This window comes from Halichoerus grypus, chromosome 9 (genome assembly GCF_964656455.1).
Source record: "Halichoerus grypus chromosome 9, mHalGry1.hap1.1, whole genome shotgun sequence".
Classification (NCBI taxonomy): domain Eukaryota; kingdom Metazoa; phylum Chordata; class Mammalia; order Carnivora; family Phocidae; genus Halichoerus; species Halichoerus grypus.
In genome coordinates, this window is record NC_135720.1 from 84,463,749 (window position 1) to 84,482,431 (window position 18,683).

Here is an 18,683-nt window from a genome sequence, read left to right on the forward strand (position 1 = left end):
TTAGTTGGCCATATATGCAAGGGTTTATTTCTGGACCCTTGATTTGTTTCCATTTGTCTATTTTTATGCCAGTACCATATAGTTTTCATTACTACGGCTTTGTTGTATAGTTTGAAATCAAGAAATGTGATGCCTTCAGCTTTGCTCTTTTTCTACAGTATTGCTTTGGTTATTTGGTATCCTCTGTGGTTCCATATAAATTTTAAAATTGTGTTTTTTCTATTTCTGTGAAAAATACTATTGGAATTTCAATAGGGATTGAACTGAAACTATAGATGGCTTTAGATAGTATGGATATTTAACAATATTAATTCTTCTGATCAATGAACATGGAATATCTTTCCATGTGTTTGCATCTTCTCATCAAAGTCTTATCATTTTCAGTAATAGATCTTACAGCTCCTTGGTTAAATTTATTCATAAGTATTTTCTTATATATGATGCTATTATGAATGGGACTGTTCTCTTTATTTTTTTAGGTATTTCATTGTTAGTGTATAGAATGCCAACTAAGTTTTTTATGTTGATTTTGTATCCCGCAACTTTACAGAACTTGTTGATTAATTCCAACAGTTTTTTGATGGAGTTGTAAGCATTTACAAATATATATATATATAAGATCATACCATCTGCAAACAGAGACAATTTTACTTCTTCCTTTCTGATTTGGATGCCTATTTATTGCTTTTTATTGTCTCCACTGCTCTGGTTAGGACTTCCAGTACTTTGTTGAATAGGAGTGATGAAAATGGGAACCCTTGTCCTGTTCATCATAGTAAAGGAAAAGCTTTCAACTTTTCACTATTGAGTATGATGTTAGCTGTGGGCTGTCATATTATTATATTGAGGTACATTCCTTCTATACCTAATTTGTTGAGCGTTTTTATCATGAAAGGATATTGTATTTTGTCAAATGCTTTTTCTGCATTTATTGTGATGACCATCTGATTTTAAGCTTTCATTCTATTAATGTGGTATATCACATTTATTGATTTGCGTGTATTGAGCCATCCTTGATCCCAGGGATAAGTCCCATGTGATCATGGTGTATGATCCTTTTAATTTGCTGCTAAATTCAGTTTGCTAATATTTTGTTAAGAATTTTTGCATGTTCAATTTTCTATATTCATCAAGGATATTGGACTGAAGTTTACTTCTCTTGTATTTTCCTTATCTGGCTTTGGTATCAGGGTAATGCTGGCATTGTAAAATGAGTTTGGAAGTGTTCCTTCCTTTTCAATTTTCCGGAAGAATTTGAGAAAGATTAGCTTTACTTCTTTACATATTTGGTATAATTCACCAGTGAAGCCACCTTTTCCTAGACTTCTCTTTGCCGAGTAATTTTTGGTTACTGATTCAATCTCTTTACTCACTACTGGTCTGTCCAGATTTTGGTAGTTTTACATTTCTAGGAATTGATCTATAACACTTCTTCTAGGTTATCCAATTTGTTGATTTATAATTTTTCATATTAGTCTCTCATGATCCTTTGCATTTCTGTGATTATAAGTTGTACTGTCTCCTCTTTCATTTCATATTTTAATTATTTGCATCTTCTTTTTTCTCAGTCTAGCTAAGCTGTTGATTTTATCCTTTCAAAAAAAAAAACCAGTTCTTCGTTTTGTTGACTTTTCCCTATTGTTTTTCTTATCTTATTTCATTTATTTCTGTTCCAATATTTATTTCCTTCCTTCTGTTAACTTTGGGTTTAGTTTGTTCTTTTTCTAGTTCCCTGATGTGAAAAATTATTTATTTCAGATTTTGACCCACCGGTTATTCAGGAGTGTTGTTTAACTTCCACATATTTGTGATTTTCCCAGATTTCTTTCTGTTAATTGATTTCTAGTTTCATACTATTGTGGTTGAAAAAGATACTTGGTATGATTTCAATCTTTTTAAATTTGCTAAGACTTACTTTTTGACCTATCATATGATCTATCCTGAAGAATGTTCTGTGTACACCTGAGAAAAAGTATATTCTGCTATTGTTGAAGTATCTTATATATTTTTGTTAGGTCTATTTGGTCTGATTATGGTTCAAGTACAATGTTTCCTTGTTGATTTTCTATCTGGATGATCTATCCATTGTTGAAAGTGAGGTACTGAAGTCCCCTACTATTACTGTATTGCTTTCTATTTCTCCCTTCAGATCTGTTAGTATCTACTTAGGCATATTTAGATGCTCCGATGCTGGGTCCATATATACTTAAAATGGTTAGATCTTCTTCATGAGCTGACCCCTTTACCATTATGTAATGACCCTCTTTGTCTCCTGTTACCATTTTGGTTTAAAGTCTATTTTGTGTGATAGAAGTATAGCTATCCTTTAAAAAAAAAAAAGTGTAGCTATCCTTGTTCTTTTGAGGTTTCTGCTTACATTGAATCTTTTTCCATCACTTCACTTTGTTCCCATGTAGGTCCTTAAAGCTGAAATGAGTCTCTTGTAGGCAGCATATAGTTGTTTCTTTTTTTTATCCACTCAGCCACTCTCTGACTTTTGATTGGAGAACTGAATCCATTTACATTTAGAATGAATACTGATATGTAAGGATTTACTAATGCCATCTTAGTTATTTTCTGGCTGTTATATAGTTCTCTTCTTCCTCTCTTGCTGCCTTCCTTTGAGAACTGATGATTTTCGAAAGTGCTATGCTTTGAGTCTCTTCTCTTTATCTTTTGTCATCTACTGTAACTTTCTGCTTTGTGGTTATCATAAGGCTTACATAAAACACCTTGTAGATGTAACAGTTTATTTTACACTGATAAGAGTTTAACTTCAATCTCATTCAAAAACTCTATCCTTTTATTGTCCTCCTTTTATGCTTCTGATGTCATAATTTACCACTTTTAATAATATGTATTCATTAACAAATTATTGTAGCTATAGTTATTTTTAATATGCTTGTCCTTTAACCTTTACATTAGGATTCAGTGATTAACATACCACATTACCATATTAGAGTATTGTGAATTTGACTATACACTTACCTTTACTGGCATGTTATATGTTTTCATGTTTTTTATGTTGTAATTAGTACCCTATCATTTTAGTTTGCAAATTCTTTTCTGCATTTCTTGTAAGGCAGTCTAATGGCGATGAATTACCTCAGCTTTTGTCTAGATATATCCTTACTTCTACTTCATTTATGAGAGATAACTTTGCCAGAGTATTTTGATTGGCAGGTATTTTTTTAAGCATTCTGAATATATATAATCTCACTCTCTTCTGCTCTACAAGGTTTTTGCTAACAACCCCGCTGATTGTAGGTTACAATCTTTTTCTTGCAACTTTCAAGATTATCTTTTTGTCTTTGATTTTTAACAGTTTTATTATAATGTATCTTGGAGAGGATCTTTTTAGATTTAGTTGGTTTGGTGACCTATGAGCTTTATGTACTTGGATATCCAAATGTCTTCCCATGTTTGGGAAACTCTCAGTAATCATTTCTTTAAATAGGCTTTCTGCCCCCTTCTCCCTCTCCTTTTGCTTCTGGAACTCCAATTATTAAAAATTATTTCTTTTGATGGTATCTCATAGATCAGGAAGGCTTTCTTTACTCTTTTTCATTCTTTTCTCTTTGCTCTCCTCTGACTGGAATTTCAAGTTCCTTATCTTTTACCACAGATTTCTTTTTTCTGTTTGGTCCATTCTGCTGTGACTGTGCTATCTGTTGCATTTATCATTTTATTCACTGAATTCTTCAGCTCCAGAATTTGTTTTTGGTTCTTTATGATTTCTATCTCTTTGTTAATCTTCTCAATTTGTGTATTGCTTTCCTGATTTTGTTGAATTGTCTTTGTGTTTTCTTGTAGCTCACTGAGTTTCCTTAGAAGAGCTATGTTGAATTCTTTATTAGGTAAATCACAGATTTTTTGGGTTTAGTTACTGGAGGATTGTGATCATTTGGTGATGTCATGGTGTTTCATGTTCTTTGGAGTTAGGTATTTTCTTTTCTTTTTTTTTTTTTGAGGGGGGAGGGGCAGAGGAAGAGAAAGAATCTTAAGCAGGCTCCATGCCCAGTGTGGAGCCTGACATGGTGCTCGTTTTAACAACCTGAGCCGAAATCAAGAGTCAGACGTTTAACCGACTGAGGGATCTAGGCACCCCTCATGTTCTTTGGAGTTTTGCATTGTCACCTTAACATATGAAGTAGCAGCCACCTCCTCCAGTATTTACTAACTGTGTTCAGGGCAGAAATATCTTTCTTCAGTCCTGCCAGAATTTATGAGGCTTTCTCAGACCTTCTATGGATACATCTGCTCTGTATTTCTTGCTCCCTCTTGTGGCAGACCTTAATATTGTATTCCTTCTCTCCTTCCTGCAACACACAAGGCTGAGGGCCGACCCCCTACCTTTGTTTTCTAAATGTGGTGCTACAGCTCCTTTGTGGTCTCTTCCTGGCCTGCAGCTACAGATGTACTAAAGCTTGCTCTCACTACTCTCTTTAGCAGTGCACACAGGGAGCCAGCTGCAGAGCAGAAGGGAGATTGTGGGTGAGGCATGTGGTATGGTGGAGGTTCCCATGGCCAGTTAGAGGGATCTACAGGTGAAGCTGCCCAAGCAGCTCATGGGCAGACTTTTAATGGAGTCTGTGATGCAGTGAGTACGATGAGTACCTTCAATGCCTTCTGAGAGTTCCATCTGCCACTTTCCCAGTCTCTTTCCACCCCACACCCCAGCCATGAAGCTCCTGATTTAGTGCTCTAGATGGGGTAAGAGAGAGAAGGAGAGAGAGAGATGAGTCTCTTTGGTAATGTCCTGCACAGCTGGACAAGCTGGGTACTCACTCATCTGTTCTCCCTTTTCTCTGCAGGGAAAATCATAGGCCAAGAAGGGTTCTTGTAGATCTAAGCTGCGTTCTCTTGGGTGAGAAGTGATGTATGTAAAGACAAGCTATTCTTCTTGCTAGAACTGGAATGCATCCAAACTTGTACTTTTTTTTTTTTTGCTTCAATGGAATGCTGGAACTTCTCTGGAAATCTGAACTTGCACAAAGGCTCTCTCAACCCTGGATAATTGTCTAAGTCACTGCTCCCCAAAGGTTCCCAGACTGTAGCCAAGAGGAGCAAGAGCTGGTAAACAGGTTACTACAGGGTCCAGTCAAGACTGAAATCTGTCTGCTTATTATCCAGTGCACAGGTGGGTGGGAGGCCTTCAGGGTTCCTTGGTATATGGTTTTGGATCCCATAGCTCTCACAGTTCACTTTTGTTGTGGGTAGGACAAAAACAAGGGACATTTTATACTGCCATCACTGTCTTTTATCTTTTTATGTAATATGGGGCACTGGGAACCATTCACATATTAATAGTCTCTATGCTTTAATGTGAACATGTATGCCACGTGACTACATAATTCTGTAAGTTTAGATGACTTAATTTTCTAAGAACCAGAAAATCTGCCCTTTCTGAGTCTTGATATTAAATAACATGGTAGAACAAATGTTAAACTAATTCATTACATTGTTCTCTACAAGTAGAGACTTACATTTCCTCTTTTTAGTCCAACTCTTTGCCTATTTACTTTCAACCCAATAAGAGATTCCATATCATATGTTCACTTCTGTGAGTTAGTTCAATTGTGCTGTTTCTGAATACATTATTAGCCTATAGACTTTATTATAGCCAATTCTGTCTCTATACAAATAATAAATGACCTTTGGACTACTTTGGTTACAGTAGGCGTAAGCAATGTATTCTTGGAATACTGATATACTTTATGAACAAAGTTTCTGTTTAACTGCATAAATGGGAATCAAAGGACATAATATACCACCATTTCCACAGTGTTTGTGATATATGGCAGGGCAGGGCACGGTTAAGTAACAATAAGGCATTCTCTCGCCATGTCTTAATTACCCTTCATTGTTTCTTTTAGGAGTTAAATAGGCCCTATTTTGTTATCTGGAATGGGGCATAAAAAAGGAAGCTCTAGGAAAAATTTCAATTTATCTTTGGCATCTGAATTTTCCATAAACCCAATTTTTGTCTTGGCCTTCCTTTTTTGCCCCTTTTAACGTTGTGTTCATCAGCTTCTCTCTATTGAAGTTTACACCTTCTTGTTCTTATTCTACCTCAGACAACCCCATAAAACATAATGCTACAAAGTTGCTTCGGATCCTTGCTATCATTCTCTTCTCTATTTTGAGAGACAGCATATCAAGTGGTAAAGAATGCAGGCTATGGAGCCATAGTGCTGGGGTGTGAATCCCATCTCTGTCACTTACTACCTGGTAACAACAAATAAGAACAAACTTATAGCCATAATGGGAGGATTTTACCACACTTTTCTTGATAGTTGATAGCACTAGCAGCCATAAATTCATTAAAAATATGAAAAATTTGAACAAAACGATTTATGAACTTCACCTAGCAGACATATTTAGAACACTTAACCCAACAACCTGATGAATATACATTCCTAATATAGGTAAAGAAAGTCTTAAATAATATTAAAGTACTGAAATCACAGACTGTTTCCTAACCACAGTGAAGATAAACCAGAAATCAACCACAAAAAGACAATTAGAAAATTAGTATCTTTGGAAACAAAAAAACATACCCCTGGAAATAAAGGCTCTTTAGTTATTAGCAAGAGACAAAGATATAGTCAGATTACCTCAGGCTGTGTGGGATTTTTATAAGGATATAGAGTAAAGTAATGACATCCAGGGAATTGACTCTGTAGACAAACAGCCAGTTCTTGTGAAATTGGAGTGCCGTTCATTGCCATTTAGTAAATAACAACTACACTAATATCCTAATATCACTCTAGTAACTGTTGTTTCAGAAACAAGCATTTGTTGTTCCCTTTTCTAGTTATTTCTCTATTCTCATGTTTCTATCTCTGACACTCTCTCTGCTTTGCTTTTAACCCTTTTTACTTTCATCCCGACCTTATAACAGTTGGCTCATTCACGGCTTCTACTGTCTCATGGCTTTTGCCTATGACCTTCTTTCTCTCTTGGTTTCTGCCACTGTTTAGTAACTGAGTCTCTTCTTTTGTGTTCCATGTTTAAATTATTCAAGAGAAATAATTTGAATACTTTAGTCAGTCATTCTAATAGAAACCACTCCAAATCAGCACAGTTTATGCATCAGCTCCCTACAAAAATTACTAGTCTTCCTCATGTCCATGTTGTAGATGACTACCTCTGGGCTAAGTGCCAACCTCTAATTCAGGATTGCAGAGTTACTTGATACAACAGGTGATAACTTTTGAACAAGAACTATCTCTGGTCCCTTATTTCAGAAGACGACTGATTTTGGGAAGGCACTCAATTTCTTGTATTTCTGAGCAAGGGAAAAATGACAACTGCTAATATAGGACAACATATCTAGTGTATACTTCATAATAGTTTTGTTTACCTTTATTGCTTTAAATCAAAGATTTCCCAGGGCGCCTGGGTGGCTCAGTTGGTTAGGCGACTGCCTTCGGCTCAGGTCATGATCCTGGAGTCCCTGGATCGAGTCCAGCATCAGGCTCCCTGCTCAGCAGGGAGTCTGCTTCTCCCTCTGACCCTCCCCCCTCTCATGTACTTGCTCTCTCTCATTCTCTCTCTCTCTCAAATAAATAAATAAAATCTTAAAAAATAAATAAATAAATAAATAAATAAATCAAAGATTTCCCAAATTATTATTGGTATGCTGCGAGAGTTCCTATTTGGGGGTAGTGTGTATAAAGTGGTTCCTATGGACTCCTGTCATTGACTAGTATATTGTTTCTGTTTATATCCAGAAAATGAAGGAAGAGATGCATTTGTTATTTTAATAAACCATTTTATACACTGAGAAAAAAAAAAAAACTAAATAACCCTCAGTCAAAGAATAAATTGCTCACAATAATAAGAAAATATTGAGAACCAAAGGATAAAAAGAACAACATATCAAAACTTGTGGAATGTAGCTAAAGCAGTACTTAGGGGGAAGCTTATAAACTTAAATGTGTATACACAAAAGAGGAAATGCTACAATTAATAAGCTAAACATCTACTTATAGAAGTTTTAAAAAGACAGCAAAATAAACCTTTAGAAAGTAAGAGGAAATACTAAAGTCAAAAGCAAAACACGCAAGAGAGAATTAACATCAAAAGTTAGTTCTTTGAAAAAACTAATACAATGACAAACTTCTGGTGGGACCAATCAAAAAATAAAAGAATGAAGACACAAATAACTAATATCAGGAATGAAACAGGAAAACACTACAGATACTGCAGATGTTAAAAAAATTGAAGGATATTATGAATTATCTGGTGCCAATAAATTAATAAATTTAGAACTCCTTAAAAACATAATTTACCAAAACTGAAAAAGAAATAAAATAAAATGTAGTATTTCCAGTAATATTGCTCACCTGAATTGAACCACAAGGAACATAATACACATAACAGAAACCCAAATTGAACAACGGTCCACAAAACTACTGGCCAATACTCTTCATGAAAGACAAAGAAAATAGAAGGAACTATTCCAGATTGAATGAGTCTAAAGAATTTAAAGGGTCACGACAACTAAATGCAATGTGTGTTCCTGAATCTGATCCTGGAAAAGGGGAAAAGTCACAAAGGACATTATTAAGACAAATGATAAAATTTAAAATGAGTTTTACATTAGATATCAGTATTGTATCAATATTAAATTTCATGAAGTTGATCACTTTAGTATAGTTAAGTAAGAAAGTATCTTTGTTCTTAGTCAATATACCCTGAAGTATTTATGGATAAAAGAACATGATGCTGGGGTGCCAGGGTGGCTCAGTCAGTTAAGCATCTGCCTTCAGCTCAGGTCATGATCTCAAGATCCTGGGATCAAACCCCATGTCAGGCTCTCTGCTCAACAGGGAGTCTGCTTCTCCTTTTCCCTCTGTTCCCTCTCTCTCTCTCAAATAAATAAAATCTTAAAAAAAAAAAAGAAAAAGATAAAGAAAAAAAGAACATGATGCCTCTAACAAATGATTCAGGGGAAAGAAAATCCATGTACATATATACCTATTCATAAAAAGAAGGAATGATAAAGAAAATATGCCAAATGGTAACTTGTGATTCTGGTGAAGAGTATATAGAAGTATTCTGTACTACTTCAGTAATTCCTCTGTAACTTCTCTATTATATTTTATAAGTTTTATGATTTTGTCTTTCATATTTGTTTTCAAGCCACCTGGAATTGAATTTTATATAATATTTTTCCACATGAATACCTAATTGTCCCAACATCATTTATTTAAAGTCTGAACTTTTCCTTGCTGATCTGCATATATTATGTCCAAGTACGGGTAAGTCTATGTCTGACCTTTCTCTTCTGTTCCACCTACACTAACACTCAAGTTAAGACCTCTAGTTTGTCAAAAGACAGCAAAAAGACAGTGAAAAAATTCAAACTGTGACATAAGAGAAGATTTATTTACAAAAATATAACAAAGGCCAGTATTTAGAATACATAGAAAGTATTCCAAATCAAGAAGAAAAAGAAAGGCAATCCTATAGAAAAATGGTCAATTTGAACAGGCACTTCACAAATAAGAAATCTACACAGCCAATAGTCACATAAAATAGTGCTCAACAGCACAGGTCATCAGAGACATGCAAATTAAAACCACAATGGTATAAGACTGGCAAAATTTTAGAAGTTTGCCAAAATCAAGAGTTTGGGAGTATGTGGAATAACAAGAGCTCTCATCAAGTGTTGTTGGGAGTGAAAATTGGCACCACTTTGGAAAACAGTGGGGCATCTGCTAGTAAATAACTGATGTTATGCATATCCTATGGCATAGCAATTTCCCTTACAAGAAAATAATTCGGAGAAATTGGCATGCCAGGAAGTATGTACAAGAATGTTCATAGTAGCTGGGTTTGTAGTAAATATAAGTTAGAAGCAATCCAAATGTCCAACAACAGTAGAGTGGATACACAAATTGTGGGTATATGCAAATGAAATACATCACACCAACGAAAATGAACAGTCTATAGCTACTGACAAAAACATCGATTAATCTCACAAACACAATCTTGAGTGAAAGAAGCAAGATAAAAAGAATATACACTGTATCATCTCATTTATATAGAATTCAATAACAGGCTGAATAACATAATAGACTGAAACAACTTGTGTTATTTAGTATGCATAAATAGATGGTAAAAAGAGAAATGATGAACTCATCACAAAAGACAGGATGGTGATTACTTCTCAATGTCAGGGTGGGAACAGAAATTGGAAAAAACACAGAGGACTTCTGTGGTGTTGACAATTTTCTATTTCCTGATCTGGGTGAGAGTTAAAAGGATATGTGTTTTTAATTACTTGTTAAAATGTGCATGTTTTATGCACTTTTCTGACTTTCATAATATGTTTTATAATTAAGAAAAACAAGAAAAAGGAAAAAAGAAAACCTAGTGTTTTTGAGGACCTGCTAGTAGGTCAGGAAAATTAGTGTGTGTATAGGACATATAAGGAGATAACTGGAAAAGTAGTCAGATGTTTAATATATCAAAGCCTCTTGATAAGCTATACAATAAAATTGTACAGAAATTTCTGCACAAGGTCCATAGTAAGCCTATAGCAAACATGTATGTCTAGATTACTCCCCCTGACCTTCCAAGTTTATAATACACATCCCTAAATGAGACAAAAGGAGGAAAAGTTGGAGATAAAGATTCTAGATTAATATAAGATGGCTCTCTTATTCCTGATTTCTATTTCTAATGAGACCTGGCTATCTGACTATAATACCTATTCTTGGGTTCCAGGGGCTAGCCTGTATCATTTATTTTTCTATTTTAGTTACATTTAGATGATTTTTCTTACCGGCAGGGGTTGTAACTGAGATAGATCATGTGCTCAAACAACAGGGCGCCTGGGTGGTTCAGTTGGTTAAGCAGTTGCCTTCAGCTCAGGCCATGATTTCAGGGTCCTGGGATGGAGTCCCCCATCGGGCTCCCTGCTAAGCGGGGAGTCTGATTGTCCCTCTCCCTCTGCCCCTCCATCCCCGCTTGTGCTCTCTCTCACTCTGCTCTCTCTCAAATAAATAAATAAAATATTAAAAAAAAAGAAATCAAACAATAATACAACAGTAAATGTCTCTTTTCTAATTTATCAACATATGGATAAATATCAGGCTTTTTATTCATAAGAAATTTCTAAATATAAATAATAATACTCATCAAAATGTTCTAACATCACTTAACTTACCCTCAAAGTATGGTGCTCTTGTGCTAATAAAAGTCTTAGTTCTTCATGTAGTGTTATAACTTCCAGAAACTGTCCCCATAAAGCCATTAGAAGTGAACAAAGTTGTGCAAGATTCATATTTATAAGTTCTGCCAGTTCATCAGGATTTTCTATTTTCTGAAATGACAAGAAAAGAACTTCACTGCTTCCTGAGACTTACCATGTCTAAATATAATGTGTTATTGAGAACATTAATACAAAAGCAAATTTTTGGTTTTAAAAAGAAGTGTGTGTGTGTGTGTGTGTGTGTGTGTGCGCACGTTTTTGTATGTGTAGAGACCAAGTGATCAATGGCTTTTTCCTATGTGATAGTTACTACAGCAACAACTTAATTGATACTTTAATATCTGAGGTATCTTGTTACTGAAATAGTGTCAAATAGTTTAAAATTATAAATCAGGATTCTACAGAGCATGATCAACTTCAAACACTAAAATTCTGGGAATTTTAAACACAATGTACAAATCATAATTAAAGTTATAAAAGTTATAAAATTTTTGGAAGATAATGAAATCTTGAAATAAGATTTTTTTCTCCAATCTGCTAAGTAAGGTAGTTAAAAGATCTGTAACTCTTCAGAAGGGACAGAGGTACCTTCTAAAGTACTAACTGCTTTTTCTTCACTCCTATGTTCCTAGGTGCCATATTACTTGTGGTAATCCTCTTAGAGAGTCATCAAACACTTCTTTCTCTTTTGTAACAATTCACTTACCCACTGTTTATTGAGCACATTTTAAATGCTAGGGCCCACATTCCAATCTAACTCAAAGATTAATATGAGAAGCTCAGAAAAGTGGGTAAACAATTTTAATATACTGTTATGAGTGTTCTAATAGTGGTATTAAATTATCCTGTTTATTTAAATATTCACCTAAACTGATGATACAAGTTAAAAGTAATGAATTATACAATAAAATGCAGAATCTTCTATAAGGCATTTGGATTTCTTGAATAGGTAAAATAAGGATTTTTGGACAAAGAACAATAAAAGACCATAAATCAGAATGATTCCTTCTCTTTTGGACAAGCTTTTCTTTAATTCACTGAGGCAGCAGTGTTCAGGCAGATAATATCTTGCTGGAAATATTTGTCTTCAATTACTAGTCATACTAGGAAATCTACCTTAAATATATAGATAGATGCTGATTTCATTTCTCCATCCTAAAGAAGGTAGAAATAGTCTATTCAGGTTAAGGCTGAAAGCCACTCCCATACCATCTATATACTAATGACTGCTAAATCTTTATATCTGTATCATATCTCTCCAGAGCTCTAGACTCATCACCTACCCGATGACTATATTTGGATGTAAAAAAGAAAGGTATTCAAGTTCGGTATATCCTAAAGAGTACTAATTATATCTCTACCCTCCCTTTCTTAAAAAAAAAAATCTCAAAACATTGCTTATCACATATGATATATCCTTACTCAGTTTATTTTTACTTCATTTTGAAGTCTGCAATTCAGCAGGCTTTTCTCCTTCCCCCTGCAAACCGAGCTTCCATTTATCTATGCTAACTCAGAGAGGACATAAAACAAAAATTCAGCAAAATTATTAAGAAGGGAAGGGATGGTGCTTTGTTCACTTTCGTGACTTTGATTACCAGTACACAGTAGTCACGCAGTATTTACTGAATGAATAAGGAATTATAGGCTTCAGTTAAGGAAAAAGTCCCCCAAATTTTTGGACAAACTCAGAAAATGTTGAAAAATTCCAGAATTCTGGAATGGAAGCTAACAGAATCAACATATAATAAATATTGATTCATCAAAGTATAATAAATCTACAGATGTATTTTTCCCCAGGAAATAGTTTATAAATGTATTAGAAATGAAGCTAACAAATTTTTCATGTTTCTCTTAAGAACATACAGAAGATTAAAGTGTTCTCTAAAATAAATGGAAACATGCAGTCTTGTTCCAAGAACAGTTTTAACGGAGTTTAGAAAAAGAAGACTTGAATAAGCATTTGACAGTAACTAGACAGTGTCGTGTAAGGCAAGCAATGCTATTCTTAGTATAATCTACACACAAGTAGAAATAATTCTCTTGGTCTTACCATAGGTTGAATAATGTAAACAACTCTTTTTTTTTAATCCCCTGAGAGCAAGGCTGTCTAGATACCTTGCAATTATTAATTTTACTTTTCAGAAATCATGGCACCAACGTTCTGAGAGGACTTCAGTATTTTCATTATTACTAAAGCATCCTTTCAAACATAATTACTCCTGTAGTTTACATAAATCTTTACAATATGTCTCAAAATATAAATAATAATAAAATATTTTTATGTCAAAAAGGATATTAGAATTAAGTTTGACAAGCTGTTTTATATGTATAAATGCAAGAATAATAAGATCTTACATTTGTATAGTATTTTCTCAAATAACATTCATTATCTTGTCTTATATGGACATGCACTTTTTCACAGAAGTCACTGATCTTGTTTGATTACAAAATATTGCTTACTTAAATAGACTTGAAAAATAGATAAAGAAAAAAATTACGTTCATTTTAGTGTAGTCTTCCATTTTTCAGTTATACACATAAACACTAGAATCATATAAACTATTATACCATTTTTGTTGAATGAGGATTTCCCTCCATCATCACTTACTGAAAGCACATTTTTAAGGTTATATAACTTTTTTAGATTGTAAGTGTCCCATACGTCATTTAACCACTCTCCTATCATTGGGTATTTACTTAGGTTAATATTCTTACATTATTAATTATAATGTATATGAGTCTGATTGTTTATTTAGCACTGGTTGAGAAGTAATACTCTGTCTTTGGATATATATACTGCCAAATTAATCTCTGAAAAAGATCTCCAAGGTGAGAGATCTATGAGAGAGATACAAGAATCTGTATCTTACCACAGCTTAACAAGCATTACATTATTAAAAAATCACAGCTGATCTGACAGGTTAAAAAAGGTATGAGAATATTTAAAATTATTTATTTGATAGTGAAACTGAATTTGTTTCATTTGTTAGCCTATTTTGTAAATGGGTATCCTATACAAACTTGAAAAATGGGAAGTACCAGGTTTTCCTATTGATTTGTAAGAACTCTTCAAATATAATTATATCTTTTGTCTATTCTATCTGCTGCCAAAATTTACCCTAGGTTGTTGATGTTAAACTTTATGACGTCCATTTATATGCTGAAATTTAAATATGTGTACCTAAAAAATTTATTAGTAATACATGAATACACGTAGTATTTTTAAAATTTAGTATAGAATGGATATAGAGCAAAGAATAAAAAATTTCCTTTATAATCCCATCCTTCATGCAACTCTTTTCTGTATTTTGTTAACAGTTTAGAATACATATACACACACATATGTATAATACATATGTATCATATGTGGATAAGTCCCTCTACAATAATACATATTTTTAAAGAGTTTTTCTAAGTCATTATTATCCTTCTTCAAGTAAGCTTTAAAATAAATCAAATTTTAACATTTCCAATGGTATTTTGATATGGATGCATCAATTATTAACTTAAAAACCGGTAACTTCCCGTGATTATTTCTCTTTCCTTTCAAAAGTATGTTTATTTATTCAAATATCTCAGTGAAATAGTGCAAATTCTTTTCACATTAATTGCACACATTAAGATTACTTCTAAATGTTTAAAGTTCTTTGGGGCAACTATTATAACAACATTAATGATTCTTAAAGAAAATACTTCTCTTATTTGAGCTGTGGGGAAAGCCTCTAGGAGAGTATACAAAATTACTTATATCCTGCATATGTATATTTTGTAAGGAGAAGGTAGATACCTTTTTCAAAGGGGTCTAGTCCTCATTCAAATTTACATATAGAAATACATTCCAAAGCCAAATATATGTTTTTGTTTGATTCAAGTCTCTGATTTCTTCCATTAATATAACTGAGAGTGAAATACATAGTCATCTTAAAATAAAACATTTAAAACAGAACATTTAGTTCCATGGCCAAAAAAAAAGGGGGGGGATAAGAAAAATCAATTTAATTTCAAGAATAAACTAGTGGAAAAATGGTCTGAGACACAAACTGATCTGCTGAAATAAAACAATTTCTATTTCGAAACTATCATTTTACAAAAATATGTAAGTTTAAGGATGCTTTAAAAATTTGTCTAGAAATTCTTTTGAGTAAACTAATTGAAGAAGGTGCACACTTTTGACAGTTAATCGTCTTTGCTATTTCATTTATATGCAGAATAATGTACATTTTAAAGATAAGTTAACTTTATGCTGAAGCCAAAAGTCTTCTATCAACTAAGTTGTGATTCTACCACGATCAACCATTTGAGGAAGGATAAATCATTATTAAGTTCTCTTAGATAAAATATTTAGAATAGGAAACAGAAATCCACTCAAATAACTTGATAATGTTAATTTAAAAAAAATCCAAGTACCTTAACTTCTTCACATAGTTCGGTAAGTCGAGCTTCTACATCCATTTCCTCTGAAAGGAGTAAAGAGTAATTAGAGGAAATATTTCAATGTTAGATCTGAAAACTATTTTGAAATTATCTAAATACAGTTGGCCCCTGAACAATATGGGGGTTCAGGACATCAACCCCCCCCCCGTGCACTAAAAAATCCATGTATAACTTCTGACTCCCCTAAAACTTAACTACTAATAGCTTACTAATGATGAGAAGACTTATCAATAACAGTTGATTGTACATTACATGTATTATATGCTGTATTCTTATAAAAATAAGCTAGAGAAAAAAGTGTTAAAATCATAAGAGAAAATACATTTATAGCCCTATTCTGTATCTATTGAAAAAAATCCATGTATAAGTGGACCTGTGCAGTTCAAGCCCAGGTTTTTAAGTGTAAATTACCTTTAAAAAACCAGAAGGTTGAGAAATATCTGGACTATATTCAATGAAGTGAATTTCAATGTAATATATTGTCATGAACACATTAATCATGCACATAACATGATAACTATTAAATTCTATGTTGTGATTATTAGTGTTCCAGTTCTCATAAGAGGCTAACACTGTCAAGGAAATATTGCCTGTGGACCTAAAGTAATTTGCACAACTGCATCACAGAAAAGATAAAACATATAGTTAGGTTTTACTGCATTTCATACACTGTAAATTTCAATAAAGTTTAGCATTTGTTTTAGATGTATACATGCTTTGTTTTTTTTTTTTTACTAAAGGTGTTCCTAAAAATTTCAAGTCAAATTAATTTTTATAGCCAAAACATATTTAAAACATACCTGGAGCATAGGTTATTTAATGGTAATGAATGCCAAATCCTTTTCAACAAAAATTAAGTTTCTAATTTAGTTTAATACATTTTTTTCTATAAGATAGCCTAAAACTGAGGCAAATTTTTTCCATACAATCCTAATTTAATGTATGCTATAATCTCTATAGGAAGTGTACAGATTAATTTACAATTAAAATAATATTTATAAGGGACTACAGAAACTAACAGAAAGGTTTATTGGTTACTTTTTACAGGGAAGGAATTTCACTAAGGCCTGAAATATCTTTAGATACACCTAATTTTTAATTAGAAATCAAACTAAAGTGAGTTCTCCTACAAGAACTATAGTAGCATAGCTGTAATCACACAAAATTCCATAATCTTGTTGTTCCACAATCTTGTTAACTGGTTATTCTCACACAAAGGCAAGAATAGATTCTAGGGACATCCCTGAATTTATTCATCAGCTTATTATCTCATAAGGTAGACTTCAATGTATACTATTTGACAAAAAAAATAATATTTAAATTTGATAAAATAAAGTTACATCTACATGGTAAACACAACAGACCTATGATGTGAACAACAAATACTCCACTAGTAATTAAAAACAGTACAAACACACATACAGTCTGAAAGTCACAAAATATGTAAATAAAGTTATTAGATATTGATAGGTACCAAGAGAGAGATTGCAAATTTGGTCAATCCATTGATGACTAAGGAAATCAGCTAATATTTCACAAATTATTTCACTGTCAGTCAGTGGCTTTTAATACAGGTTTTCCAAAATTAAAAAAAAAACAAAACTAGCAGAACCTGTATTAAAATCATAACTTCCATATGTCAATGTCTGTTTTCACATTACTCATAAGTTTTTCCTTTGGATCGGAGAAAATCAGCAAAATTAATCTTAGTAAGTTAGATATCCTACCTATAAATTTTTAAAAAATGAAAAACTTTAAAGTTTTGAGTTTTGATACATTTTTCTAGTCTTTACATATAGGAGTCTAAATGCATAAGGTGGTACATTTGCATATGGCTAGTGAGAGCTACTTCAATGCAAACATCTTAAAGAATTAAAAAAAGCAAAAAACTTAATCTTTGAATTGATTTCAAAACCGTTTAGGATTTTTAAATGAGTTTAAAATTCTATTTTTTCTCTTTAAAGTTTATTTACACATATACAATTATATAGAAATGTATAAAAGTAATTCTTATTTTACATAAATTATTTTATTTGGCTCTTGCTGCTAATCCAAGGTTACAGTGTAAAACATATTCTTCCATATTTTTCAAATATACACTTACATACAGGCACACGTCAAAGATACTGCAAATTTGGTTCCAGACTACAATAAAGCTAATATTGCAATAAAGTGAGTCAAATAAATGCTCCTGTTTCCCTAAACATCAGAAGTGCATGTAAAAGTTATGTTTATACTATATTGTAGCCTGTTAAGTGTGTATTGTGTCTAAAAAATGTACATAATTTTAAAATACTTTATTGCTAAAAAATACTACCATCATTTGAGTTTTCAGTGAGTTGTAATCTTTTCACTGGTGGAGGGTCTTGCCTTGATGTTGATGACTGCTGACTGATCAGGGTAGTGCTTGCTGAAGGTGGAGGTAGCTATGGCAATTTCTTAAAATAAGACAAAAATGAAGTTTGCCACATCCACGGACTCTTCCTTTCATGAAAGATTCCTCTTAACATCAGATGCTGTTTGATAGCATTTACCCACAATAGAACTTCTTTCAAAATTGGGGTCAATCCTCTCAAACCTTGCCACTTTGTCAACTAAGTTTGTGTAACAGTCTATACCCTTTGTTGTCATTTGAACAGTCTTCACAGTATCTTCAACAGGAGTAGATTCCATCTCACAAAACCACTCTTTGCTCATCCATAAGAAGCAAGTGCTCATCTGTTGAAGTTCTACCAAGAGATTGCAGTAATTCAGTCACATCTTCAGGCTCCACTTCTGGTTCTAGTTCTCTTGCTATGTCCACATCTGCAGTTAACTTCCTCCACTGAAGTCATGAACTCCTCAAAGTCATCCCTGAGGGTTAGAATCAACTTCTTCCAAATTCCTTTTAATGCTGATATTCTGACCTCTTCCCATGAATCACACATGTTCTTCATGGCATCAAAATGGTGAATCCTTTCCAGAAGGTTTTCAATTTACTTTGTCTGAATCATCAGGGGAATCATCACCTATGGCAGCT

The 18,683-nt window shown here is 33.2% G+C and overlaps 1 protein-coding gene across 12 annotated transcripts in view; it reads right to left on the reverse strand.

Moving 5' to 3' along the window:
• Nucleotides 1–18,683, reverse strand: part of FAM135A (family with sequence similarity 135 member A) — a 128,822-nt gene that overhangs the window by 50,766 nt on the left and 59,373 nt on the right. For all 12 annotated transcript variants that reach the window (XM_078055161.1, XM_078055153.1, XM_078055160.1 and 9 more), the window contains 2 exons: nucleotides 15,638–15,687; nucleotides 11,183–11,338 (listed from right to left, as the gene is read on the reverse strand). In XM_078055161.1, coding sequence (XP_077911287.1) covers nucleotides 11,183–11,338; nucleotides 15,638–15,687 — 206 coding nt within the window. The remainder of the gene's footprint in view (nucleotides 1–11,182; nucleotides 11,339–15,637; nucleotides 15,688–18,683) is intronic.